Below are 27583 nucleotides of genomic sequence, written 5' to 3'. Positions count from 1 at the left end.
TGCAGCCCGACTGAGATAACTCCGGCTGTACTCAGTGGCATATCGCCTGACTTACAAAGCCATGTCCAACTCAGAATTGATGGACATGCTCCACCTAAAGAAATCCAAGTCACTGCGAGCCACGCGCTCTAGTGAGCTAAACCTCACCACAACAATAAATAGAACATGCTGGAGGGATAGATTCCTGTCACAGAGACTCCCCATGCTTTGGAACAAAATTCCTAACTACATTAGGCAGAGCCCCTCACACTCTTCAAGAAAAGCCTTGACGAGTGGATGGGTAACAAAGTACATCCCTGGGATCACTTCATTGGCTCTGCTTGACAGAGGCTCAGTTAATTAATCAATGGGGCGGCGAAAGCCGACACACTCTGGCTAGGCTTATAAATGCCCTTGGGCAGATAGCATAGTACCTACCTATGAACCTATAAAACCTAAACTTGGACTACCTAGACAAGCCTTCCATCAGCTTCACAGTGTAGGTTACTGCCTACAGTTTCTGTAGTATAAATTATCAACATTGAGTGCTTTCTCTAAAAAACTAATTGTAAGGGCCAGCACACCCACGGACCTACCCAGAGGCCGTCCATCCCATTATTATCTTGCCCTCCTTAACTAGTTAGTGAGTTATTGTAGTTCTCCATTTTTACCACTAGATGGCAGCAGAACATAGGACATAAGAACTCGGTATTTTTACTTACTAAGCTCAACTTCACCAACTCTGTTGTATAAACCAATTCCAGCAATCCTAGTTCAAGCACAATAACCAAGTACCCCCCCCCCCCATAAAAGTAACAAGAAGGAACAACCATACAGAAAGGCAGAAAGACATAGCTGTAGAAAGCTGACCTACTACAATTAAAACTCCCTCCATAGTACTGAGCGCAGAACGTTGCCTTCTATAGTTATTATCATTTTCCTCTGAAAACTGGTAGTAGTAGGTCACCTCTTGCATTAATTAGACATAGTTGTTCACAGAAAGTTATGTACCTACTCAAAGCCTTGTTAGTGCACAGTCTCACTGTATAACTGATTACTTTTAGCTAGACTACCCACTCTGTGGCTCTCGTTCGCCCTGCGGGCTCACTCCGCTCCCCTACCCTGCCCCCAAATCTCACCCGCCCCAGCACCTCTACATTTAAACCCAATAAACCACACCTAAAACCAAATCAGCTTATCACACTTCAGCCACACACTCACACAAACTCCCACACCCCTAGCAACTAAAAGTCACCTCCTACTTTCAACTGTCACATGCTTTCAAACCATCTTTTCCCTCCCTCTACCTCACCATACTTTTATCCATAACTGAAACACAATGACAATCTTTTTAAGTTATCTCCTGCTCACCCTCACAATGCTAAAAATCTCACATCAACTCACCCTAGCACACCTGTACAAAACACTAGGTACCACAGCACAAACATATACACTACAACACACACATATTTCCCCATTAGTGCTACACTATTCAGACAGCCTAATGTTACACATATATAAAGTCCAGTTAACAACCTCCTATACCAATAAACTATCAGATGTACACTACATAAAACTAACATATACAATAAAACACACATTACTAATTGCAAAAAAACTGTTCATATCAGGAGACATACCCCCAAACCCAGGGCCAAATAATACCTTACTCCCACCTAGTCAAAAATCAGACCGACTTATCATTAACATCAATACAAGAAGCATAACTAGCAAACTCCCTGATATACACGTATTTATAAGTCATTACTCCCCAGACATAGTAGCCATTACAGAAACCTGGTTAAAACCCAACATACAGAACAAAGAGATTCTCCCACCAGGACATAACATACTAAGGCATGATAGAACAGGCAGAAAGGGAGGAGGAGTCGCCATATTATTTAAAAATACACTCAACATAAAACCCCTTGAAAACCCTATTTCTTCATTTCAAAATGTTGAAACTTTAATCTCAACTCTATTCATTAATGATACCAAAAAAAATCAACTTTATCTGCTGCTACATCCCACCAGGCAATAACTCTCCCACCATAGAAGAGATCTTACAATGGACCTCTGATAAGCTACCACAGGAAACTATTCTTTTAGGTGATCTAAATACAGACTGGTTAGCCTGCAACTCCGACACCCCCACAAATCATATAAATCTCTTTGGCTTTACTCAGCTCATCCCGGAACCAACTAAACTAGACAAAACATCCAACAAGCAATCAATCCTTGACTGGACATTAGTCAACTGCCCAAAAGAAAAATAACTCACTGGATGTCTACCAGACAGCCTAAGTGACCACCTCCCCGCATTCCTACAACGCAAACACACCAATCCTTCCAAACATATAATCTTTAGAAAAGTTAGAGATGAAAGTAAACTGAATATATAGATAATCTGAACCATATCCTAAGACACTGTAAATGGGACCCACAACTAACATTAAGTTTAGACCAAGCAGAACACTACTTTAATAACACCTTAATCAATGTCCTCAACTCAACACCACCCATTAGAAGAATCAAAGTAAAAACAAACTATGCACCATGGCTAAGCAGGGACACAAGAACTCTACTAAAAGCCAGAGACAAGTCATGGAAAGAAACCAAGCAAAAAAACAAACTATACTCGATAAACAAAACTATTTCCTTAATGTCCAAAACAAACATAATAAATACCCCCAAAAGTTCTGACATGCCATCAACTCCCTACTGAAACCAAGTAAAACATCCACTCCAACCACCACCAACTCTAGAGACATTGCTTCCCAATTTAACCATCATTTCACTAAAACCATCCTATCCCTATCTACACAACTCTCCAATAACCATTCCTACACACCTAACCATCCCCCCAACAATACCTCATCCTTTACCCTCTCACCTGTCCCTACTGCTACAATTAAAAACTGCTACTAAAACTTAAACCTACCACTTTTGCTGCAGACAACCTACCAGCCAATTTTTTTTAAAAACAGCAGCTGACTCATTATCTTACCCCGTTTCCATTCTTATTAACTGCTCCATTCAGGAATCTTACACCCCACAATTATGGAAAGTATCATACATTACCCCCTTCATAAAGGTGGAAACTCTTATGATTTCTCTAATTACCGTCCCATAGCCATCTTACCCCCCTTATCTCAAATACTTGAAAGATGTATTCACTCCCAAGTGATGCAATTCCTGAATACTAACGATCGCCTCTCTCCGACACAACACGGCTTCCGGCAACACCATAGCACCACTACCACTCTCCTCTCTTTTACAAACACAGTTAACCTATACAGAAATAACAACTTTGTCTCAGCGATATTCTTAGACCTATCTAAGGCATTTGACATGGTGTTACACACCATACTTCTAGACTCTCTGACCTCTCTATCCTTTGCCCCATCCACCATAGCCTGGTTTAAAAGCTATCAAACAGACAACAGTCTGTCCAATAGCAAAACAAACTATCTCCCCTACTCCCAACCACTATAGGGGTCCCACAAGGTTCAATATTAGGCCCACTACTCTTCACGATATTTACTAACAACCTCCACAGGTCCTCCCAACATGCCATTCTTATGCAATATGCAGATGACTCAACTCTCATCTGCTCAGCACCATCTCTTACTACCCTGCAAAAACTTGCTCAGGAATCTTTTACCTCAGCAGAAAGTTGGATTACCCAGATCCAACTCACCCTCAATCCCAACAAGACCAAATTACTCATATTTGCTCCTAATACACTAAAACCACCCAACCTCCTTTTACAATCACATCCAAAAATGGTACTAACATCTCCCCCTCTAACCACACTAAACTACTTGGAGTAACAACTGACAATAAACTGCTATTTGATGTCCATATATCCCAAACAATCAAAAACGTCCACAAGAAAATGGGTACCATATACAGACACAAACAATTCCTATCTGATCAGGCATGCATCACACTCGCCCAAGCACACCTACTTTCTACACTCATGTATGCTGCACCTATCCTTAGCCGCACTGGAAAACAGGACCTTGAACAACTCGAGTCCTGCTACAATAAAATTGCCAGATTTGCTAATAACTGCACTTCCAAAACCCATCACTGTCAGGCACTACGAGAACTTAAATGGTTAGAACTCCCCCAACTACTTAACTATCAACAACTAATACTTGCCTACAATATTGTAAAACATCCTGACAAAACCCCCATCCCTAGACAAACTCCTAACCCAGTACATAGCAAATCGTCCCCTCCGCTCCTCAGAAAAATCTCTCCTCTGTATCTCTAAAGCAAATAACTCCCACAACATTGCCAGAAACTGTAATAACCTTCCCACCTCTCTGACCTCAGCTCTTTCAACTACACTGTTCAAAAACTCTCTCAAAGCACACCTGTTAAATTCTTGGTTATGCCCATGCATCACATAAGACACCATTCTTTGAAACTGCACATAAATGATGCAGATGCAGTCTCCGGATGCTCTGCTACAAACTCAGGAACTCCCACTGCAATAAGTGAATCCCCTATTTTGGGTTAATTTTAACTTTTGCTTTCTTACTAAGAAATGTACCTTTGACCTGTTATTTGCTTTGTCACTTGTACAAAAATATGTTTATTATTAATGTAAATTGTTGTAGAGCTTTTTCTACAATATAAGTTTCACTACTTGTGTATATTAATTCGGAGCTTTTCTCCCTGGGCCTCTGCTGTAAATGGACACATATCCAGTCGGACTACCCAGTTAACAAATGTAAAATAAAATAAATAAATAAATAAATCTGTTGGCTCGGTATAGGAGGTACCATTGTGCAGTAGCTCAGAGCAAATCTGGGTATTGCCATGGAGATTCTTTACATAACTATAGAATGCCTTGTGGTTGTCTTTACTATCTGCTGCAATTCTATTTTCGTAGCTAGCTTTAGAGGATCTGCTGAGGGATTTCAACTTTTTGTTGAGGCTGATAAGGGAGTTTTTCCAGTCTTTGGACTTCACCTATCAGTTTCCTCCTTCTGCTGTAGAGTTTGTTTATGGCAGGGGACCACCAGATTGGCTTCCTTTTTTTGGAGGAGCGTGTCTTGGTTCTATTGGGTATGGTGAGACCCATGCATTTGTGTACATGATTGTACAGTGCATTGGTGTATGATTTGGTGGTCATGCAACTATTCTCCATTTGCATGGGTGCTGTGAAGTTAGCCACCTGTTTTAAGAGCCCAAAGTTAGTTTTTCATGGTGGTTACCTTTGCGGCGGGGAATGGATGTGGATTTCCAATGTGATTAGTTTGTGGTTGGATCTAACCAGGGAGGAGGTGTCTATTGGTGTAGAGCAACAGTTGCCCATGTTAGTAATGACCAGGTCAAGGATGTTGCTACCTCTAGTGGGGGTAAGAACGAGCTGGTCCAGGGCACTGGAATTAATGAATTCCAGGAAACGTTGGGCAAGTGTATTGGTACATGAGTAGTTTTCTCAGTTAATGGAGGGATAGTTGAAGTCGCCCAGTATAAGAGTGTTAGGTTGGACCCCTAATATTCTCCAAGGTGCTTAGGAATGTGGAGTGCGAGTCTTGGGACATGGTTGGTGACCTATAGCAGGCTACAACCTGAATCGGTGTCTTACCCAATGTTAGATGCACCTGAAGTATCTCTGATGTGTTATGTTGGGCCAGCAGTCTGGAGGTGTGTGCATCCTTTATGAATATGGAAACACCACTGCCTTTGGAGCTTTGGTCCAAGTTCTGGGGCCGAAAGGACTTTTCCTCTGTCACTTGCTTTTTCAGTCTTTTCTTTCCCCCTACATATTCCAAGATGGTTTTACCAAAATACTAAAGCCTATCCTTGTAAATATTTATTGTACACTCTGTGCCATTACCTTTAGAAAAATGTTCATACCCTACCTAGGCAATTGACTTCTCCTCAGGTCAGTACACGGTATATTGGAGACAGCTATACCCAAAGTTATTTATATCATGCATCTTGTAGCTAAACAAGTGGTCTTAATGGTAAATTTGTTAGGATGCATCTTGCAACTAAAAGTCTTGGATGGATGATTTATTATTTTTGTGGCTTTAATTAATAATTTAGATGTTTCTAATATGCTTTAAGATTGTACTTTGAAATTTAAATTAAGGTGTATAATTATATGTGTAAGTATTTAAAAGGATGAGTTTTTTAAGAGGAAGGGGGCGGTGTACATTTGATGTCACATAATTGAAGTTAGTACATAAGATGTATTAAGTTAATTGTGATTTGTCTGAAGAAGTTCTTTAAAATTGCCTGAACGAAAGCTTTTGCATACATTAAATCTCTGTGGTTGTGCTTTTACTGGATTTTTCTTTTTTGAAATCCTTGGTTTATCTTTACCAGCCATTGGATTTGTGGTTTTATCTCTTAATGGTAAATTAAGACGATTTCTCCACATTTCAACACAGACAGAATGTCCTACTACAGTTGTTAGGAGTATTTTTTGTGTTCTTTACATAGGCTTTGACCAAATGGACCTCCAAGGGAAATGTACAGGACTACTGAAATTATACACTTGAAAGCAATGGACAGGGAAAATGTACAGAAGTTACAAAAATGAAGCCACAAATATTCATTCGGAAGGCAATGCAAACAGTTTTAAATAAGAGAAGAATAAAAATGGAGACAATATACTCCAAAACAATTTGAGAGATAAAGTTGTACTGAAACTGTATTGCACAGTAACAAAATATATGTCAAAATTAGTGGGAGAAAGCTGGTAATGGATCTTACATTAGAAGAGCAATTTATATAAAGACACACACACACACACACACACACACACACACACACACAGCAGTCCAATAACAAGTCCTATGTGGCACATCTCATTACTACGGGTTTTGCATCCAAAAAGAAAGAGGTCATTGTCTCCCTCTACTCTTCCCTCATTAGACCAATCATTGAGTACAATGCCCCATTTGGCATGTACCTCACTAAACACCTGCAACAACTGGAGAGGCCACAAAAGTACCTCACAAAGGGGATCCTAGGCCTTAAACACTTGTCCTACATGGACAGACTGAAAAAACTCCAACTATTCTCTGTCTCATATCGCCTACTTAGAGGGAATCTCTGCTTGACTTACAAAGCCATGTCTGACGCACATCTGTTAGAAATGCTAAATCTACAGAAATCCCAATCCCTCCACACCACATGCTCCAGAGACCTCCACCTCATTACCACAATCAACAAAACATGCTGGAGGGACAGGTTCATAACCCAGAGACTGCCCATGCTATGGAATAGACTTCCCATACATGTCAAACAGAGCACCTTACTGGCCCTCTTCAAAAGAAATATTGATGAGTGGATGAGAAATAGAAAATTCACCCCAGGGATCACTCCAGTGGCTTTAATCAACAGATGCACTGGGAACTAAGGTTGGGTGGCACGATGCCAGGGTAATCCTATGGGCTAGACTTGTAAAAGCTCCAGGGCCATTAGCCTAGTGCACACCTATGAACCTACGAATAACATTAAACAATGTACTTCAATAAACAAGAAAGAAGTGTTTAATGTACAAGAAAATACACTTGGGGTGAGGGGTGGGGGATTTTAACTTTACTAACTTTAGGTTGATAAAAGATCTTGTATCAGTTGCTCTATGAGAGGATCATAAATACATCCTATGGTTGGGCTAATCCCTTCAAGGAATTTTTTTTTCTTTTTTTGAAAGATGTGTTCAAGGGCACATTCTAGAATGTATTTCATTCAACTACATTAGTGTGCTCAACCTCCAAGCCTGGCAGTTAGCCAGCTAACCACTAGTAGATAACCACATGAAAATTAAAAAGAAAAAAAAATACGAAAGATTTGACACCTACACTTTTAATAAGTAGTAAACACGTACATGCATGCTTAACTTTACTTAATGTTTGTTCACTGGGTAAGTGGACTTGGTCTCTTGCCTTTTTTAAACATAACCCAACTTGCAAGGAACTTCAACAGGCTAGAGGACATGGCTGGTTTTAGGTGCCAGCGAACCCTGCAGTTGCTGAAAGTCCCCTGGTTCTGGTGGCCACCCAACTACAACACATTATCTTACTTTGATATTTTGCTACACTTGCCAAACCAACAAAAGTTAATACCACTACTAAAAAATTCAAAGATATCACTGGTTGTAGTGACAGACTTAACTATGTGGGCATGTGTTTTATCACGCTGTCATGATTTCCTCAAATGATTTACCACATAACTTGACCCTCTTGACTTAGTTAAATCCTGCTGGTAGGCATTCTTTCCACTAGAAGTAATGTACACCTTGATTTGTCAGTAAGTTTAATAAGTTTGTTTCCTTACAGAAAATAAATTAACAAAAGTAACACCCTTTCTCCTGCCTACTTCAACCTCTGTGTTATTTGACAAATGAGCATCTGTGCTAATCACTGCAGAAAGTAAAGCGTCTTTTTTTTTTTTCATCTCCCTCAGATACAAATACATCACACTGAAGCAATGCTTGAAAAAAAATGTGATATCTTGTGAAGGCAACTTTCGAAATTCTGATGTTTGAGTTTTGTAAAGCAATTTCCTGATTTGACTGTTTTCCAGACAGAATGGAAATAATGTTTATGCAGTAACCCTGTCTCTTAAGTATGACTGGAAGCCAAATTAATTTAATATCATTGGTGATCCCTTGTCTCTATTAATTCTCTTTGAAACTCTAGTAACAACTAAGCCTGCTGAGGTCTACTGATTCTGATAGTCTTGCCAAGGCAATCAGACTTACTTGAGTGGGTCTTCTGAACCAGTTGTTAATCTGGCTGTGGCCCCCAATTTCAGTCCAGCCACTGGAACTGCTTGAGGTAAGGCATTTACACCTATGAGTGATTCAGAGAAGTGCTTGGCCATGTAAATTAGCATGGCTGAATCCTGTGTGTATAGGGATGAAAGTATGTGCATTATCCCCAATGTAAGTGAGTAGGGAGGGAGCTGTGTGTGTGTGTGTGTCTGGCTAGGGATGACTGTCATACTTCAGCACACTACTACACTAATGAGCAACACCTGCAACATTGGGTAGGGTGGACATGAGCCACCAGCTATAACTCCAGTGATGTGTATTATGGAGGAACACTTGCCCCCAGGGATTATCCTTTCATCTTGAACCTTAATGGCACTTGCACAAAGCATGGGTCTCAGGGGAACACTAAACACCTGGGATACTATAACTAGTGTCTTAACAGTATTAAAAAGGATTCTAAACCTGTATCCTCCCACAGTCCTCTGCTCTACCACTAGACACCATGATGACTGGGGGCGCTTTAAAGCCTGCAACCTTGGCACCGGAAATGGCATTAACCTGCTGCTCTAACTAAGTTAGTGCTGCAAGGGCTGAGAATCTCTTGCATTATTCAGTGCCTGCAACAGTATGTAAGCAATAAGGGAGAGCAGCAAGGAACATAAGACAATAGCTCTCAATCTCACTGTGCCAGAAAAAGACACACCACCAAAATTAATGTTGTGACGTCACAAAATTGGGGATGAACTTTAAACATTCCTCTTACAAACTTAGTTGTTAGTATAATAGCTTCTGTGCTACATACATTTAGTGAAGAATATGCAGTGTGATGCTCTAAGGTCAGGCATTCATGATCCGTGATTTATCAGGACTAGAAAAAGGAGATATTGAAAATGTTCTGACAACACAAGGATGGGCATGGGGTTTGTATTGCGGATTGTTTTTCCTTTAAATTGAATGGGGGCGGTGCTTGTGTTAACGCAATACATCAGCTGTCACTGTTAACTACCGCAGGAAAGTGCTGATCTGCATATGCAATAGTTAGCGATTCAGAGGCATGCAAATTAGCTGATAATGATTTTTTTCCTCATGGTTACTAATGTGTCTGTGAATACAATAGTACTGTACTGTGAAAATACGGCCTTAAAATGCAAGCACTGAGGTTCTTTCTGAATCCCTGGGGAAGTGTGTAGTAGTTAATGACAATTGTAATGTTTTAAGAAGACCATTCAATTGATGAGGTGGGGCTTATTACCAGGTATGGGTATAAATGATGGTGAAATGCCTGTATATAACTAGTTTACATGATAAAAATATAGCAATAACAGACAATAGGGGTGTGGTATACTAAAGATTTTACCCACAGTTGGTGAGGTTTAATCATGAGGGCAAAGCCCTATATCACTGTATAACAGCAATAACCATGGCATCTGTTATTGCTATTATAGAATGACCTTATTGAAGGAAAAAAATGACTTGTTTTCTTAAATAATGTCTTTGTATAATGGTACTGTAGTGGTCTTCCGCTTTTCCCTTGATATCCTGGAGCACTATGCATGCGTATGGGACTTGCGTTCCCATGTTTTCGCAGTACACTAGTGCTGTGTGAAGGAAGCAACAGAGAAAAGAATATCTCCGTTCCCCCTTTTTTTTTTTGCTTGTTTTTTTTTTTTTTTTTTTTTTTTAAAAAAAAAAAAAAAAAAAGAAGGAAACTGCAAAGCTTTTAATGTACATGAGAGACGGGACAGAGAAAATAAAAGGATACTCAGGTACATTTACATTTAATTTTGTATAATGTGCCAGATTATCCTTTTGTTTTTCTTTGTGCCATCTCTCTCATTCATTTGGGTCTCCAGTTTTGTGAGCTTATTTAAAAAAGTGAAATTAAAGTACATTTTTTTATTGCATATATTAAATGGAAGAAAGTCCGGGCGACTGGACTTACTGGTATATGTACAGATTTGCAATGGGCACACTGCCTTACTTTATACTACTGATGACCTGACGTCAGTCCTCAAGCGACAACAACATATGCAAAAATACTAAGCCTCTGGTGTTCGGGCTGTCCGAGGGTGACCCTGGCAAGGATAACCCAAATGTGATGATTGCAACAGTGAAACATGAAGAATATCTGAATTCACTAAATGATAGCCATTTAAGTTTCAGTCTTCCCATCTTTCAAGAAACAGCTAATTGGCATAGTGATATGTTGCTCTGTCTGTAGTGCACAGGGTCCTGGGTTCAAGACTTGGCAGTGAATTTCATGGTGGAAACACAACACTTTATTCTAGCAACTTTCCAAGATTATACAAGCAATGTTTAAAATGTGTCCCTGGTTTTTGGGCTTTTGTCCCCCCCAATAAATTTTGACTTTTTCCAGACTTCTTGTGCTGCAAAGTTGAGAGATACAGTTGAGTATTGTGTGTCAAGTGCATTTTACAAGAAGCTGAGAGCTTCAGGGGAAGAGAGGTTTAGTGCTGTTTATGCTGAGTCTGCTTGCATTGTTAATAGCATAACAGGTTGACTACTTGCTTTTGATGCAGAAAGCTGTGGGTTCTACTCCCACAGTATTTAGATGCATTGCTGACACTGTACTGTGTTGTACTTTTAAAGGGGGTGGATGCTGCAGTCTTGAAAATGTCCTCTTTGGCAGAGATACCTAGTAACTATGAACCTGTTATCAGCTTGCCATCCATTCCCTATTGCAATCTTACTAGCTTATCATTTTTTTAAAGTAACATAGGTAATGTATTCCTCAAGGGCAACATGTATGTTTTGTAGACAAAACAATTAAATATAAAGTTTGCTAGCAGCAACCTCTTTATTAGTTACAGATCTCTTTAATGTGGAATTATTTAGGTTCATAGGTTCGTAGGTGTGTACTAGGCTAATGGCCCTGGAGCCTTTACAAGCCTAGCCCATAGAAGTGCCCTGCATCGTGCCACCTGACGTTAGTTCTCAGTGCCTCTATCAAGTAGTCACTGGAGTGATTCTCGGGGAGAACTTGCCATTTGTCATCCACTCATCAAGATTTCTCTTGAAGAGGGCCAGTGAGGTGCTCTGCTTGACATGTATGGGAAGTCTATTCCAGAACATGGGTGGTCTCTGGGTTATCAGCCTGTCCCTCCAGCATGTTCTGTTGATTGCAGTAATGAGGTTGAGGTCTCTGGAGAATGTGGTGTGGAGGGATTGGGATTTCTTTAGATGTAGCATTTCTAACAGAGCTGGGTCAGACATGGCTTTGTAAGTGAAGCAGAGATCGCCTCTTAGTAGATGATATGAGACAAAGAAAAAGTGGAGTGTTTTGAGTCTGTCCATGTAGGACGTGTTTAATGCCTAGGATCCTCTACGTGAGGTACTTTTGTGGCCTTTCCAGCTGTTGCATGTGTGGTACATGTGAAATGGGGCATTAGACTCTCTGACTGGCCTAATGAGGGAAGAGTAGAGAGAGATGACCTCTTTTTTCCTGGATGTAAAACTCTTGGTAATGAGATGTGCCACATAGAAGGACTTTCTGACCACAGTGGCAATGTGGTGGTTGATGGAGAGGTTGCTGTCAACCAGTGTGTCCCCATATCTCTTATAACACCTTCAGTGTTCAGTGGGCTCCCATCGATGTAGTAATTAGTGGGAACTGAGTTTTTCCCAAAGGGGATGATGACGCATTTTTTGGCATTAAGCTTAAGGCCATGGTTTTGACACCAGTCACTGGTCTCAGTGAGGCCTTTCTGCAGGATGTCTGCATCCCTTGAGGAGTTAACGGCTCCCAGCTTGCAGTCTTCCGCAAGTTGGGAGTATAGGGAGTACCACTCCTCTGACACTGTGGCCTGAGCAACAAATAAGATCAATAGCTCTTGCATTGCTATAGCCTGCTAATCACTGTCACCATAACATACTCCCAACTCTGGCTATAACATCAAAATATTTACACTTAAGAGTTTTAATTATAAACAGCAGAAAATAAAGAAAAGAGCCCAGAAATCATAGAAAGCACACTTTAAATAAAATCAGTAAGCTCTTTCATCATCTTCAAAAGACTATTAGATTCATTTTAACATGCTTCCACCTTTCTTATAAGCAGATCGGTCACGTGGCTCAATAAATACATCATTACACAAACTAAAAAAGTAGCTTCTTTTAGTCTGAGTAACATTTAACTTCTCTTTGTCCCCCTTTTTAAGATAAAATTTAAAATGAACACAGGCATTTTATTCTAGAAAGACATGCAAAGTTAATTTAACTTGCTAGTGGTACTCCCTATACACCCAACTCATCTCTAAATAATCAACAAAATGAAAAACTAAGTTTTTAAAATCCCTACACATACTTGCACTGTGTATTAATTACACTTCTGAGCCTAACAACAGAATGATGATCATATGTTCCATTTATAAAGTTTTGTTACCTTTTTCCTATATAAAATTATTCACAAACAGTGAAAACAGCTGAATACACTACCCACTCTGACTTGCATGCAAAGAAACTCTGTGGATTGTAAGAAATCCCTGATGAACCACTAAACTGTGATAAGAAAATTAAAAACTAGAGGGGACTAAGGAAAACAGCATGTATGCAGATGCTGCATGACAATTTGCAAGCACTGTTACTGGCATGCAACACAACAACATAGGAACATCTAGGAAAAAGGTGCCCCAAATGCTGACTGGTGATGGGAGGATAAACAATATACAGAATAACTCAATCACTGCATCCACTAAGAAGGGTACTAGGTGTCAGATTTGCTGCTCTATCCAGATCTCATTATAGTGCTACATCTATAAAGCTTACATGGATAGCAAACATTACAGCTAAATCTTACACTGATATCAAATATTAGGGGGTTGAAAGCTATTTACCTTCATTCTGTAAGTATTTTCAAAAATATCTCTGATGTCTTGTCCAGATGTCTCCATGGAATTACAAAATGCCTGTTGACTTTCTCAGTTTGCAAAATCAACCTTCACTCTTTATTAATTACTAGCCACAACTTCTCCTCTGGTTGATAAGAATATGCCTGACCTGTGTATAAAACTAAAGGGACTTAAAATGTTTTACTGCTTTATCTAGCTATCCATATCCATAGGCAAGACTTTCCAGTTTCTAAGTACTTCAATTTATCATGCCCCATAAATATGGGTATTGCTGAACCATTTCATGAGTGGATACATCATTTACAGCTATAGCCTTTGCTTTATCTTCATTATTTTTATATCCCCAAATACCCTTGATGGTCTCCAAATGTTAGACAACACCCAGATGTCCTTTTCTGGTTCTATTAGGTACAAGATAATGTCATCTACTAATAAAGCCAACTTTTCTTGACTACCATACCAGTTATATCCTTGAATTTTCTGAGTGCCTTATTTTCTTTGCCAGTGGTTCTAAATATAATGCAAAATAGGGGAACAAGGACACCCCTGCCTGGTTCTTCTGTTCAGACACAAGTTATCAGAGAGGAACCCTCCTACTTTGCGTTTTGCCTCCAATCCCTCATGTATCTTCCTAATGCAATTGCTTCCATTGCGCTATTCATAAAATCCCAGCTTACACTGTCAAATGCTTTTTCCTGCATCAAGACCCACCAGAAAATGGTATTTTCTTGCATTCTTCTTCTCTGTGGATCATGAGTTCTCTCCTAATTTTTCAACCCCCCCCCAATTTCATAGTCTTCACCCCTTTCCACTTTAATGTGTAACCTTATGATTGTGTTATGTATGTAAGCTTAAGTGCGTAGCTCAAAAGTATATCTTCAAATCAGGTAGTCCTAAATCACCTCATTCCATGGGTTGAGTCAACTTTTCCCCACTTAACTATTGCTTTGTTCCTCTCCCAAATAAATTCCTTCAATTGTTTATTATATTATCCACAGCTTCTCATCTAATTGATGCAAATATGGCTGATCTGTATATAATACTAAAAGGACTGAAAGCATTTTTGCTGCTTGTATCTTAATATCCATATCCATAACTAAGAGCTTCCACTTACTCAATTTGTATATTATCTTTTGTTTAGTAACTTCCACATATCCTTAGCTGCCATAACAGAAACCTTTTAATCTGTACACCTAAATATTTCATCGTCATGCCCCTATAAATGTAAGTATTGCTGCAACACTTCATGTGTGAGTATATAATTTACTGCTGTAACCTTTAGTTTGTCTTCATTAATTTTATATCCTAAAAAATACCTGCATCTGTCTCAAAATATTCTACAACACAAACGTCCTTTTCTTGATTAATCGGGCACAAAGTAATATCTTTAAATCTAACTTTTCTTGATTACCATTGTCAGTTTTATCCTTGAATTTAAGAATCCCTTATGTTCTTTACCATAAGCTTTAAATATAAAGCAAATAAAGACAAAAGAGAGCATCCTATGACTTTTACTTCTGCAGAGATTGTGCATATTTACTGATACTGGTGGACAGTAGGAGTTGGACAGTAGGAGTTTGAGTAGACTTTTATGATGGAAATGTTCTGAACTGGGCTGTTTTGCCATTATTGGTGAATGCATTTTGTTTCATTGTTTACTGGAAAAATGTTAAAAACAATAAATTTGAAATGTCCTCTAACTGTACTGTATTATACAAGGAATATAATTTAATACAATCAAGAAGGTGTTTATTGATTATCTGATCAGCTCACGTACGCCCCCTCCCAGTTCTTGGTTTGTATGTGTTCAATTAGGAACCAGTTAAATCAACTGTCAACAAGCACAAACTTACATTTTTTGTTACTGAATATTTTCACTGATTTAGTCTGAATGCTGCTGAAAGAGATAATGCCAGATTGAATCAATCACTTCTCTTAGATCTTAGTTTTTTTTTTTTTTTGGGGGGGGGGTACTTATTGTCCACACCTAGGGAGCTAAGTCCGTCATGTAGGATTTCTGCTGCACAATTCTCCCAGCTGAACTATAACCTCTTAACTGTCCAGATATTCGCAGAATTAATAGATTTTTGCTTATTTTTGTTTTTTCCTCATAAAATGTGTGGTTTTCTGGCAAATCATTTAGGAATAAAGTCACTTAATGACAGACATTGAGTTTCAGACTTCATATTCTTCAGAAAAATGCATGCTAAAACAAGACCTGTTGTTCTATCAATTAAGTTTATACAAGAGCAATTTTAGTACTGTTTGTTTGTCCCCCCCAATATATATGACCTTGTCCAGATTTTCTGTGTTAAGAGATTTAGAGGTATGCACAAATAAATCACTTTACAGAATTAGGTATATCCAAACCTCTCAACTGTCTCTGATTTTGGCTCAAAATGTTGCTCTCCCCCTAATAATCCCTCTGCAAAATGGAAATTTTGGAAGAAATGTGGAGGGTTTACAATTACTAAATAACTGTAATGATCAGAGTTGCAGATTACTTTTACTTTACAAAATGCATGCAGATTCTCTTATTTTGTCAGCTGCTCAATTTAACAGTACTAATATTTAAAAAGTGTCCCTTCTTTGACAGGTTCCCAGCTGTATTATGTGGCCAGTTTTTCATAAAATTGTGTTTTTCTGGCAAATTAGTGGCAAATCATTAAAGACTGAAGTTAGAAACTAATGACAGACATTTGAGTTTCAGATTTCATACCTGTCAGAAAAGTCATACTAATGCAAGACCTGCTTACTATTCTATTATCTTTCTAAGTTTATAAGGGCAATATTTAAAAATTGTCCTTATTTTTGGGTCTTTGTCCCCCTTCTATTTATGGCTTTTTCCAGATTTCTTGCTCTGAGGGTGAGAGGTATGACAAATGTGTCAGAGCCATCACAGTCAGCCAGACATTTCAAATTGTGACATACTTGAACCCCCACTCCATGTAGTGACTCTGGATGTGTCCAAGCAAGGCAAGGAGCAGTTATGCAGTGCAAGTGTGCAAAGTATCCCCCCATCCAAGGTAGACACAGGTACTACAGCGGCTTTTCATCTGTCCTTGAGTTTGCAGAATGTTCTGGTTTTCTGTCATATTTTTATACTGTTGATTTATGCTACTTATTACTCAGAAAATGCATGTTGTTGCAGTCCTGTTGCTCTGTGTTTAAGTAGCAATGCTTTAATGACCATCAGGTAAGCTTGTCTGAGATTGTAAGATGCAAGCTTTAATAAGCATACTGTTAAAGAATTATCAACATTGAAATACTTTTTGTTGTTGCCATGCATAGAATATTTACATAACTAGATAACATTTAAGCGTTAGGTATTGAAATGCATATCATAGTATTTGTAATAAAGGACAGGACTGTAGTATTTTTAGAAGCTCATTACACTTGTTGGAGACTTGCAGTCATCTTTGCAGGCTTTACCCATAAACTAAACAGAATGCCAATCTATCATGTGTGGTCCATAACAGGTGCAGTAATCCTTTAAACAATTTATCTTGAGCTTGTTTCTTGTTCATTTTTTACTTTGATCATGTTTTTCCCATGAAACAAGTAGATAGTTGTCAGGCAGCAGGTCTTTTTTGGATAAGAAACATTTTTACAAGTGAGGGTATCACAGAGATTGCTACTTTCAGCATGTACTTTTATAAAGCTGAATATAAATTTTAATTAGAACTGCAGTGCAAGGAGAAGTGGTTTGAGTTGAGTGCTGCTTGCTTTTTTACACTTGATTTCGACTGGCATTCCAGTAATGTATTTAAAAAGTAATTTATTTTTTCATAACTCACAACATTTTTGTTTCCATCCAGATATTAAGTAAGCTGTCATGTAGCCAAAGCATTGAAATATTTTTTTTTTCTTCTCCACTTCATTTTGTCTTGATTGAACTCTCATAATGACACCCAGGGCAGTGTATTTAATTTAGTCCCAGTTTTTGTGGTTTTCAGCATAGCTCCATCCCTTTCTAGATGGTCACCCATTTAGCTGTCTCCTACAGCCCCCCTTTGATTTATAGACACCAGCCACCACCAAATTACATATTACAATAAAACTTAAAATTTAAATGTCAGGGTTTTGCGGTATATTGCCATTGGCTGGTACCAGTGTTCTAAAGCAACAAACAATATATATTTGTATCGGCTTTTAATGACAAAATTTCCATCAGCAGTTTACTGTCATTGATTCCTGAGAATTGTGTTGCATAAAGCAGAACCTGCCAATACATTTCCCTATCTTCTAAACAGGATTACAAGTTTCCTCCCTATTGTTGGTCACCTTTTCTAAAATACAAAAGACAAACTTTTTGAATAATAGGAGAAGTACTAGAATGCCTATAAAGTACACTGGTACTGTCCTTCCTCTTGATGGCGTACATGTGCCGGTAAATTCTTTTTTTGAGCTAGTTCTCAGTATTTCCTATATAGAATGCATTACATGACAAACGGGATGCCACATATACCACTCCAATCATGTTGCAGTCATAATTGCCTGTATGGGATATACTTTATCAAATCTCCTAATGTGATGTTGGTGGTCTCGTATATGAACCTGCACTCCTTGAATGCTCCACATTTTTTTCATTTTACCCAGGTTACAATAACCAAACTTCGCATTACTGTTCTTTTCATATATGTTTTTCACATTTTTACCCCTTCTAAAAAATAATTTTGGTGGTGGTAAACTCAAAAGCTCCAAACACACCACTTCAGTTTTTTTTCTATTATTTTTCTAATAGTGGGGGAATTTTGATCAAAAGTCAAAACACAACTTGTAGGGGGTGTTAAAATCACTGTTCACTGATTTAGGTTGAGAGTCTGGGTACTACTACTATAATATAAGAGAGATTATTCTTTATGGGAAGTTCATCTTATGAAGTTCTGTTTTGATAATTAAAGGACTAAGTATACAACATAATTCCAAGTTAGCAGGAAAACTGTATGAGGTTATTAATGAAATATAAAATGAATGGGTAGCATATTTCTATTGTGATATTCTACAATCTATGCAAAATTATGCATATTTTCACAGTATTTTGAAATATTGCTCTACAAAATTTAGCAGAGAATATGGGAAGTCTGAGGCAAAAATGTGTGCCTTCGTTATGTGTAAGATGGCACCATTTATTCACCTGTAGGTCATACAGCTTTTTATGATGCAGATATGAAAATATTCCTAATACTTATTACTACCTTAGCATTTATATCTTGGAATGTCTTAAAATCATTTTTTACCAACATATCCTGCTTGCATTTGTCACCCTTAACATGACAGTATTTCACAGTTTTGCATTTGTTTTGTTGCTTGTGAGCCCCTGTCAGTTGAACATCGGCTGCCTGGCTTCGCTCACAGTACCCCCATTATCCTGTCCCAGTACTACCCCCTCCCCCATTGGAGCTGACCAAATGTAGAGAAAGGCAGTAGAGGCAGATGGATGATATCCTCCCAGCAGCAACCGTCACAGACTGTGTTGGAAAGGCAGAGTGGAGCTGAAGTCAGAAGCATCATGTGTACACTAGGGCTTTTCCTCTAGGCTCTATCCCCTTAGTACTGACTACCTCTTGTTAACTGGGTCAAGCACTGAAGATTGGTCAGAGAGGACATGCCTACCTAGGGCAACTACACCTCCTCGGTCCTCCTGCAGGTCTAGCTTGATAGCTCAATGTCATGACCTCTACCAGGCCTTGAACAATACACCCCCTTCCATTATGGCCCATGCTCATCTTTCCTGCCAGCTATCAGACACTTTAGATTTGGTTGCCTGGGCCATAGTCAGTTTTTTATATGCCACTGTGCCAGCTATTTTTGCATTATTAACATAACTGTGGAATGTGACATTTTACATAACACTTAACTCCATCCTTTCAAATCATACACTGATCATTTCACTGCACAGGATTAACAAATCATGTAAGCTTTGTGGCTGCCACTTTGCTATCTTAGTTTTACATATACATTTTAACCAGAATTTTAAATTTGAAAAAACTGAACATACTTGATTTATGATTATAGGGACCCACTTAAGATGCATATAGTCTTAAAGGATGCATAGCAACATAGTAATTCATCAACATTTTTTAAAACTATTATGCAAGTTTACTAGTTGAAATGTAGTACAGTATAAAGTGTTTAACATTTTTTCCATTTGTTCCATGTTATAAGAGGTAGTGTTTCACATTTTGGAGATGCAAAATTGAGAGCTATATCTGTGTATTTCACAGGCTTTTGGTATTAATATTCATTTTCATGGTACTCACATATGTAGATGGGATTTTAGTATATTATGTGTTAGTTTATTTACAAATTTCTAATCATGGAATGTAGAGCAAATGCTTATTTTTAATAAACATTAACCAAATGTCAACTTTGTTGTTGGGCAGCAAGAGTTGGGTTTGGACAATCCAGCACAGTGCTAAATGGCCATTATCCTACCAGAGAAACAGGCTACATGAAGAAATACTAGGTCATCAGAAATCCATAAAGAGAAGGCAAATCCATCAACTTAAATATCATCAGCTCTAATAAGAGCTGAAGTGAGTAAAGAAGGAAAATAACAGAAAAGACTAGCTGTGTCCTATAAACATGCAGGTTTGTATTCAGCGCACAAATGTGCTTTCCTTGGAAAAAGTATTGACCAACAAACTTCTGTGTCAGCTTCAGATTTCATATTACTCTGCTCTGATCAAGTAACACTGAAGTTTTTTTTAGTCCTACATTCCATATTACTGGTCCAAGCTTGGTTTCATTACTACCCTTGCCTGTAGTATGCCACATGTTCTTGCTAGGGTAGAACTTTTCTCTTGTTTCATGCCCACCAAAGGTTTGCAGGGTTTTAGCAAACGTGAGATTAGAAAAAAAGGACTAGACATTTAACATGCCATGGTGAATGTTTGCAGAGCGTAGTGGTGCTGCGGTAACGTTGTCGCCTCACAGCAAGATGTTGTCGCGTTCGATTCTCAGCTAGAGCATCTTCTGTGTGGAGGCATGCCTGAATGGGCTTGCCTTTGTTGAAGGTTGTGTGTCAGAGCTGGTAACTCGGCGTGTAAAAATCCACTACCAAACATTAGCGGAGTTTGGCTGTGGTGACCCCTAACCGGGATAAGCCGAAAGACACAAGCAAGCAGGCAAGGTGAATGTTTGCAGAGTCACAGGACTAAAGATGGCAGCTTTACTGAGTCTGTACTGCACTGACTTACTAAAAGCTCCTATAATAATGACGTGTTAGGAGTTTGTATAAAACATTCTAAAATTACAATCCAGTGATGCACTAAACCGCAGGGGGTATCATTAGTGTGCTTGAACTCAGGGTGCCTACTCTGTGTATCCCAGATTTTGTATGAGCCCACGGTGCCCTCTGTCTGTAACTGAACCTGTGCAGGAAGCACCCTCCAAGTACCAAAGCCCAGGGGTACCCTATGATTACACAATTACTATTTATCAGTTCTGTAAATTACAAAATCAACAGAAAATTCATAATAAGCTAAAAACTTAAGAGAAAGAGTAAAACTGGTGTCTGAAGATAAAGAAAGCCAACCTGAGAGTATAATTTTCAAATAGTAGCTAATAAATGTTGCTGCTGCATCTGCCTTAGACACCAGAGCATTCACATGCAGTTGAGCCTAAATGTTTTTGGACATATGAGCACAAGTTACACACACATATTTTGGGTATAAACATTTTGTTGATGATCAAACAATTGTAAAACAAGGATGAAACTAATTTGTTTACCTGTCAAACCACAACACTCATCTCAAAGTAAAAGTGAGGTGGTTGAATCATATTTCAGTTTGTTTAAAAGGTCCCGGTGAGAGCTCACAACAGTTTGTTGTACAAAAAGATTACAATGTCGCGGTTTCCTTTTTAAAGAACAGAAAACTGTTTTTGTTGGATAAATATTTAGAATGAGTTGCAAGTTCATTGCTGTGATGCTTATTCAAGAAATGTCAGTACTTGTTTGTATCTGGAAAAATACAAAATGGGTGCCCATTTCATAATGGTGTCTAGTGGTCTCAATGTCTGGAACTGTGTGCAGGCACCCTCCAACCCCGTAACTTGTACCCTTTTCACTATTAATAAAAGTAACAGACTTAACATGCAAAAAAAAGCCAACCAGGCTTTCTGAAAAAAAAATTATATAAATATCTGAATTAAAATCTGTAGCACATCTTATTACATAAAATGTACACCTTGGTATGCATAGTGTATGCTTGGCTACATCCATGTTTTGCTGAGCTTTCATAGTGCAAGCTCGCATTGTATTAAACGGTTTGTGTCTTTCGGCTTTTCCCGGTTAGGGGTCGCCACAGAGGAACTCTGGTCCGCTAATGATTGGCTGTTGATTTTTACGTACCGGCTTGCCAGGCCCTGACACACAACCTTTAACGAAGGTAAACCCATTCACGCATGTCTCCATGCAGAAGACGCTCTAGCAGAGAATCGAACCGGACAGCGTCTTACTGTGAGGCGACAACGCTACCGCAGCACCACCACCGCTGGTATATTAAACAGTATTACTTCAAATTGTAAAAATAAAAGGTACATAGATATCATGTTTCAAACATTGTTCCTGTTCACTGAATGCATTCAATAAAGTACAATATCTGTGCACCATTACAAATTATGTTGTATAATCATGCCAAGGATCACATACAAAGAGGCTGTACTCAGTACACACACATTAATAAAGATCAAAGTAACATTAGGAGAGGGGCAACACAGGTAGAGCAGCAGTGGATAGGCACAAAATGGGAGCACACTCAGAAGGAAAGGAAAAATTAAATCAGAAAAAAAACACACCATGCAGACGCTCTCTTGACACCTTTCCAGATCTTCACTGAAACATGCAAGATTCTTGTTCATCATCTTCAGTTCCTTTTTTATCTCAAACACTGTCCTACACATAAAACAATGAAAACAAGGATTAGTCAAAGGTGACATAGTTGTGGCAGAGTCTATGCTTAATATAGAAGGACAAGGACATTATTTGGAATTATGAATATCAAGAAGAACCTGACCCATTCATTAGTGGCAATAACATTACAATGTTTTGAGTAAAAATAAACTACTTTTTCACCAGTTCATATAAAACACTAGTATCTCCATTTCCTATAATTGATTTGGTTTGTCACCAAGGATTCTACAAATGCTGATCAAAAGTGGTCAGGTAGGGTAAATCATTTCAAGGGAAATCTACCAATGACATCATGCTCCCCTATTAAAATAATAATTTGTAACAAAATACGTTAAAGGTGCAATGAAAAGTAATGCCAAAGTACAGTAATAAACAGTAATCTGTTAGCAATCCTGCTGCCACAGAGGTGGGTTTTTATCTGACATTAGTACCTAGAACACTAGCCAAAATCTTGGTCACCAATAAGCAAGCCTGAGGAGGGGGGGTGGGGTCTTAAGTGGATTGAAGTCGGCCATTCTTTTGGGATGTGATGGGAAGGTAAGGCTACCAGCCACTGTTGGAATGCCTCCTGGAATAGTTCAGATGGATACTATCAGTAAAGCTACAACACTTATTGTAATAATGCAAGCAGATATTGTGCACAGGAGTAATATATGTGCCATAGCACTGCTGAATACATGTTTTCCTGATGCTTGGCTGGGAGAGTTGAGTATATGAGAGTAGGGCATATAGAAAATCCTTGACCACTGCAGAATGCCAACTGAAAATTTCCACTCTATATAAAGTTAGATAAAGGGGCACTTAATATTTCGGTTCAAAAGTTGCATCTTTAGTAAGAAACAATGACAGTTCTTGACCCCCACAATGGGAATACCCGTGACAAAGAAGTCAAGCAACCTAGGTTCAAACAGTAGGGTAAAAGTGACATGGAAATGAGGCTTACACTGCATGCTGTATAATTACTGCAGGTGGTGCAGTTAATTGAAATGCTACACTATAGCACTGCATGCTGTATAATTACTGCAGGTGGTGTAGTTAAATGCAATGCTACACTGCAGCACTGCGTGCTGTATAATTACTCCAGGTGGTGCAATTAAATGAAATGCTAAACTATATCACTGTGTGCTGTATAAATACTGTAGGTGGTGCATTTAAATGAAATGCTACATTTAAATGAAATGCTACACTATAGCACTGCATGCTGTACAATTACTGCAGTTAAATGAAATGCTACACTGTAGCACTGCATGCTGTATAATTACTGCAGGTGGTGCAGTTAAATGAAATGCTACACTGTAGCACTGCATGCTGTATAATTACTGCAGGTGGTGTAGTTAAATGCAATGCTACACTGCGTGCTGTATAATTACTCCAGATGGTGCAATTAAATGTAATGCTACACTATAGCACTGTGTGCTGTATAATTACTGCAGGTGGTGCAGTTAAATGAAATGCTACACTATAGCACTGCATGCTGTATAATTACTGCAGGTGGTGCAGTTAAATGAAATGCTACACTATAGCACTGCATGCTGTATAATTACTGCAGGTGGTGTAGTTAAATGCAATGCTACACTGCAGCACTGTGTGCTGTATAATTACTCCAGGTGGTGCAGTTAAATGAAATGCTACACTATAGCACTGCATGCTGTATAATTACTGCAGGGGGTACAGTTAAATGAAATGCTACACTGTAGCACTGCATGCTGTATAATTACTGCAGGTGGTGCAGTTAAATGACATGCTACACTGTAGCACTGCATGCTGTATAATTACTGCAGGTGGTGTAGTTAAATGCAATGCTACACTGCAGCACTTTGCGCTGTATAATTACTCCAGGTGGTGCATTTAAATGAAACGCTACACTATAGCACTGTGTGTTGTATAATTACTGCAGGTGGTGGTGCAGTTAAATGAAATTCTACACTATAGCACTGCGTGCTGTATAATTACTCCAGGTGGTGCAGTTAAATGAAATGCTACACTATAGCACTGTGTGCTGTATAATTACTCCAGGTGGTGCAGTTAAATGAAATGCTACACTATAGCACTGCATGCTGTATAATTACTCCAGGTGGTGCAGTTAAATGAAATGCTACACTATAGCACTGCATGCTGTATAATTACTCCAGGTGGTGCAGTTAAATGAAATGCTACACTATAGCACTGCATGCTGTATAATTACTGCAGGTGGTGCAGTTAAATGAAATGCTACACTACACACACATATATATATATATATATATATATATATATATATATATATATGTGTGTGTGTGTGTAGTGTAGCATTTCATTTATTCACACATATATATATGTGTGTGTGTGTGTGTGTGTGTGTAAATAAAACTAGTCCAGTTTTCCATTATAGCTAACCAACATTTAAATCTTGGAAACCACAATCTAGCCATAAGATGAGATCACCAAAAAGATACTCCCCCCTGAAAACAGAAAAGCCCCTTCCTTTGACACAAATGAGGGACACTAAAACCAGGTGGTACTGAGGGAATGAAAGGATCAGTGGTATAGTGGATGGTCAGGCTGATAAGGGCTAAGGGCCAAAAAATAGTGTGTTCTGGTATCTTCCCTTCACTGGCATTACAGCTATACAATCACTTACTACTTCATTTCAGAATTGCACTATTTCAGGAACAAGGATGCAAAATTCACTGGTACCCAGTTTGCATCTGAAAGCTTAGTAGCATGGCAAGAATAATTTTTAGACTGTGCAAATATCCCATCCAGGTCAGAAAAGTGTGCACAGAGAATCCAAGCTAGTGGTGGACAATTATAACAGTTTAAACAATTCCCTTCACTAGTGGGTAATGAGTGAAGAAAGATGATGGTATACTGTATGCTGCATACTTTGTGGCAGTAGAAGCCTATAATTAAACGTAAATTGTATTGTGGAGGACTTCACATCACAACTCCTTTTCCTACATACTAAATGAAAGCCTTGCGCAAAGTAAGGTAACTGCAAGCCACTGAAATACATTTCCAACTACCACTGTTGTATGTGAGCCATTAGGTGATGTGTGTTTTTGTATTTTAAGAAAACACTGATCAGTTAGATACAGTCCCTTCCCCCCCAAAAAAAGAAAGAAAAAGAAAAAAAATACAACAGACAGATCACAGTAGTTCTGCTTTCCTGTTGCAACACTCACCTCATCCATAGACTGTGGGCATCAAACATACCCTGGTATTTTGGTAAACATTCGTTATGAAACAGTGATGACAATTTTCGAGCATGTTGCCCTAAATTGATCCTACAAAATAAAAGCATGGACAAGACTCGTTAAAAATTAAACAAAAACAGCACATATGTGTTGTATAAATCGACCTTTCAAACAGTTGCACCTGACAAAGCCAAGTTACATGAATGAGCTATAATGAATCCCAGTTCCCAGGCAGCTGGACTTGGCACATCTGTCCACTGCATCACAAGCCAAGGGAGAATCAAGGCTACTTTTACAGCCATACTCTTCTTAGCTGTCTAAAATAGAAGAGCTTGACAAATGCCAGGTGGTGCCGATCTTCCTCCTTAATGATGCATCATGAGTAGTTTTCTTTTATCCCATACTGGGTTATTACTACTATGTTGTGCTATAATTGAGAGCAAGTTAGTGTAAGGTTAAATGTACATCTGTGCAATGTACTTTCCAAAGCAGTACATCATCAAGGAGAGTAGTATACATTTCTCACTTTTTGTTTCCTTTTTCCTGGCTGGAATTTCCATCAGCAGTATCCATATTTTCTATGAGGGCTAACACTGGTCTTGTACCAAACTTCTTCAGTATCTTGGGTAATACAGGAGTCACAAGTACACTGCCAGTATTGCTAGGATCCTCTTTGGCCCTCATGAGGAATGGTGACCAGTGCAAACTATCATCCTCTGTCTAGAATACAGCTTTTATAAATCCAACATTAACTGTAAAAACAGAATAACAGCTTTGAATACCATGCTAAATAATTCCTTTGGGAAATGGAGGTAAGGTAGTTCTACTGTTAGAATAACCACTCTTTGAAGATGTACTGTTAGAATAAGTGTCTTGCACATCTCTACTCTTCTTTAGGAAGGGTCACTGCAACAATAAATGTTAACAGTTCAGTAAATGTATGGAAGGGCAGTTGTCAAATTCCAAAATACCCTGTGCAGAAAATGTCATAAGTATGTAGGCTTCTGCTTTAGCATAATATATTGCACTGCTGTACTTATGTCTTTTGAGCCTTATTAGAAGGTTTACTGCACAAGGTAATACACTGGGCTTTTTGTTTAGATAATCTTAACCAAACATCACACCCCTATCCTTTTCTCCCCCTTAAAGACAAATAGTTGGGCTTTTCTGAAATCCTGAAGTTTGTGGTACTTGATTCTATGAACATCTGAGAAGCTTATAAAGAAAAAAGGCATTTGGTTAGTTTGCATAGCATGCTAGCAAATGAATGGACATTTTTTCAAATATACTGCTGAACCTGCTTTGAAGGAAGGATTTATTCTCATGACTTTTTTTTTTTATTGTGAAAGACCATGCAATCTGATTTATATACAAGGGCTTGTTAATGTTATATCGCTCTGACTGAAGTAAACAAACAGAAAGACAGCTTCCCAATAACCATGAACATATCTAGTGAATCTGAAGATACAAGTGAGAATGAAACTGGCCTCTCCAGCATAAAATTCAAATCCAAAGAGAAAGAAGTAGGCATTCAACAGTCTTATGTAAAGTACAGGTATGTGCAAAAATAAAACAACCATTTCACTCATGTTCTCTCCAAGCCAGAACTCGTACAAATTTTGATCTACAGTACTCCTGAAAGATAAAAACTCTCACCTCACACTGTTCAGGTGCTGGTGTAAGCATGTATGTAGCTTCTTTTCACAGCCTGCTTTGTTCCTCACTCTACGGTTTGACCCAATATTCCCCAAAAAGATGAGATTTTGGTAGACAAATAGTCATGTTTGTCTGACTTGGTAAACTGTGCAATTAACCATTATGCTAACCCCCAACCATGTTCCTATTCTTTGAGAAAAGCCCAGTTGAGAGTCTTCTAATATTAGGTGTGACT

At 38.6% G+C, this 27583-nt stretch overlaps 1 protein-coding gene across 6 annotated transcripts in view; it reads right to left on the bottom strand.

Moving 5' to 3' along the window:
• The window catches only part of IKBKE (inhibitor of nuclear factor kappa B kinase subunit epsilon), an 889499-nt gene that overhangs the window by 190545 nt on the left and 671371 nt on the right, over positions 1–27583 (bottom strand). For all 6 annotated transcript variants that reach the window (XM_044076852.1, XM_044076857.1, XM_044076854.1 and 3 more), the window contains 2 exons: positions 25681–25782; positions 22402–22498 (listed from right to left, as the gene is read on the bottom strand). In XM_044076852.1, the coding sequence (XP_043932787.1) occupies positions 22402–22498; positions 25681–25782 (199 nt within the window). The remainder of the gene's footprint in view (positions 1–22401; positions 22499–25680; positions 25783–27583) is intronic.

The sequence above is a fragment of the Protopterus annectens genome, chromosome 7.part0 (assembly GCF_019279795.1).
Source record: "Protopterus annectens isolate FY-2018-M chromosome 7.part0, PAN1.0, whole genome shotgun sequence".
Lineage (NCBI taxonomy): Eukaryota > Metazoa > Chordata > Ceratodontiformes > Protopteridae > Protopterus > Protopterus annectens.
The sequence above is the reverse complement of the archived record's forward strand: the minus strand, read 5'-3'. Positions and strand labels throughout refer to the sequence as shown.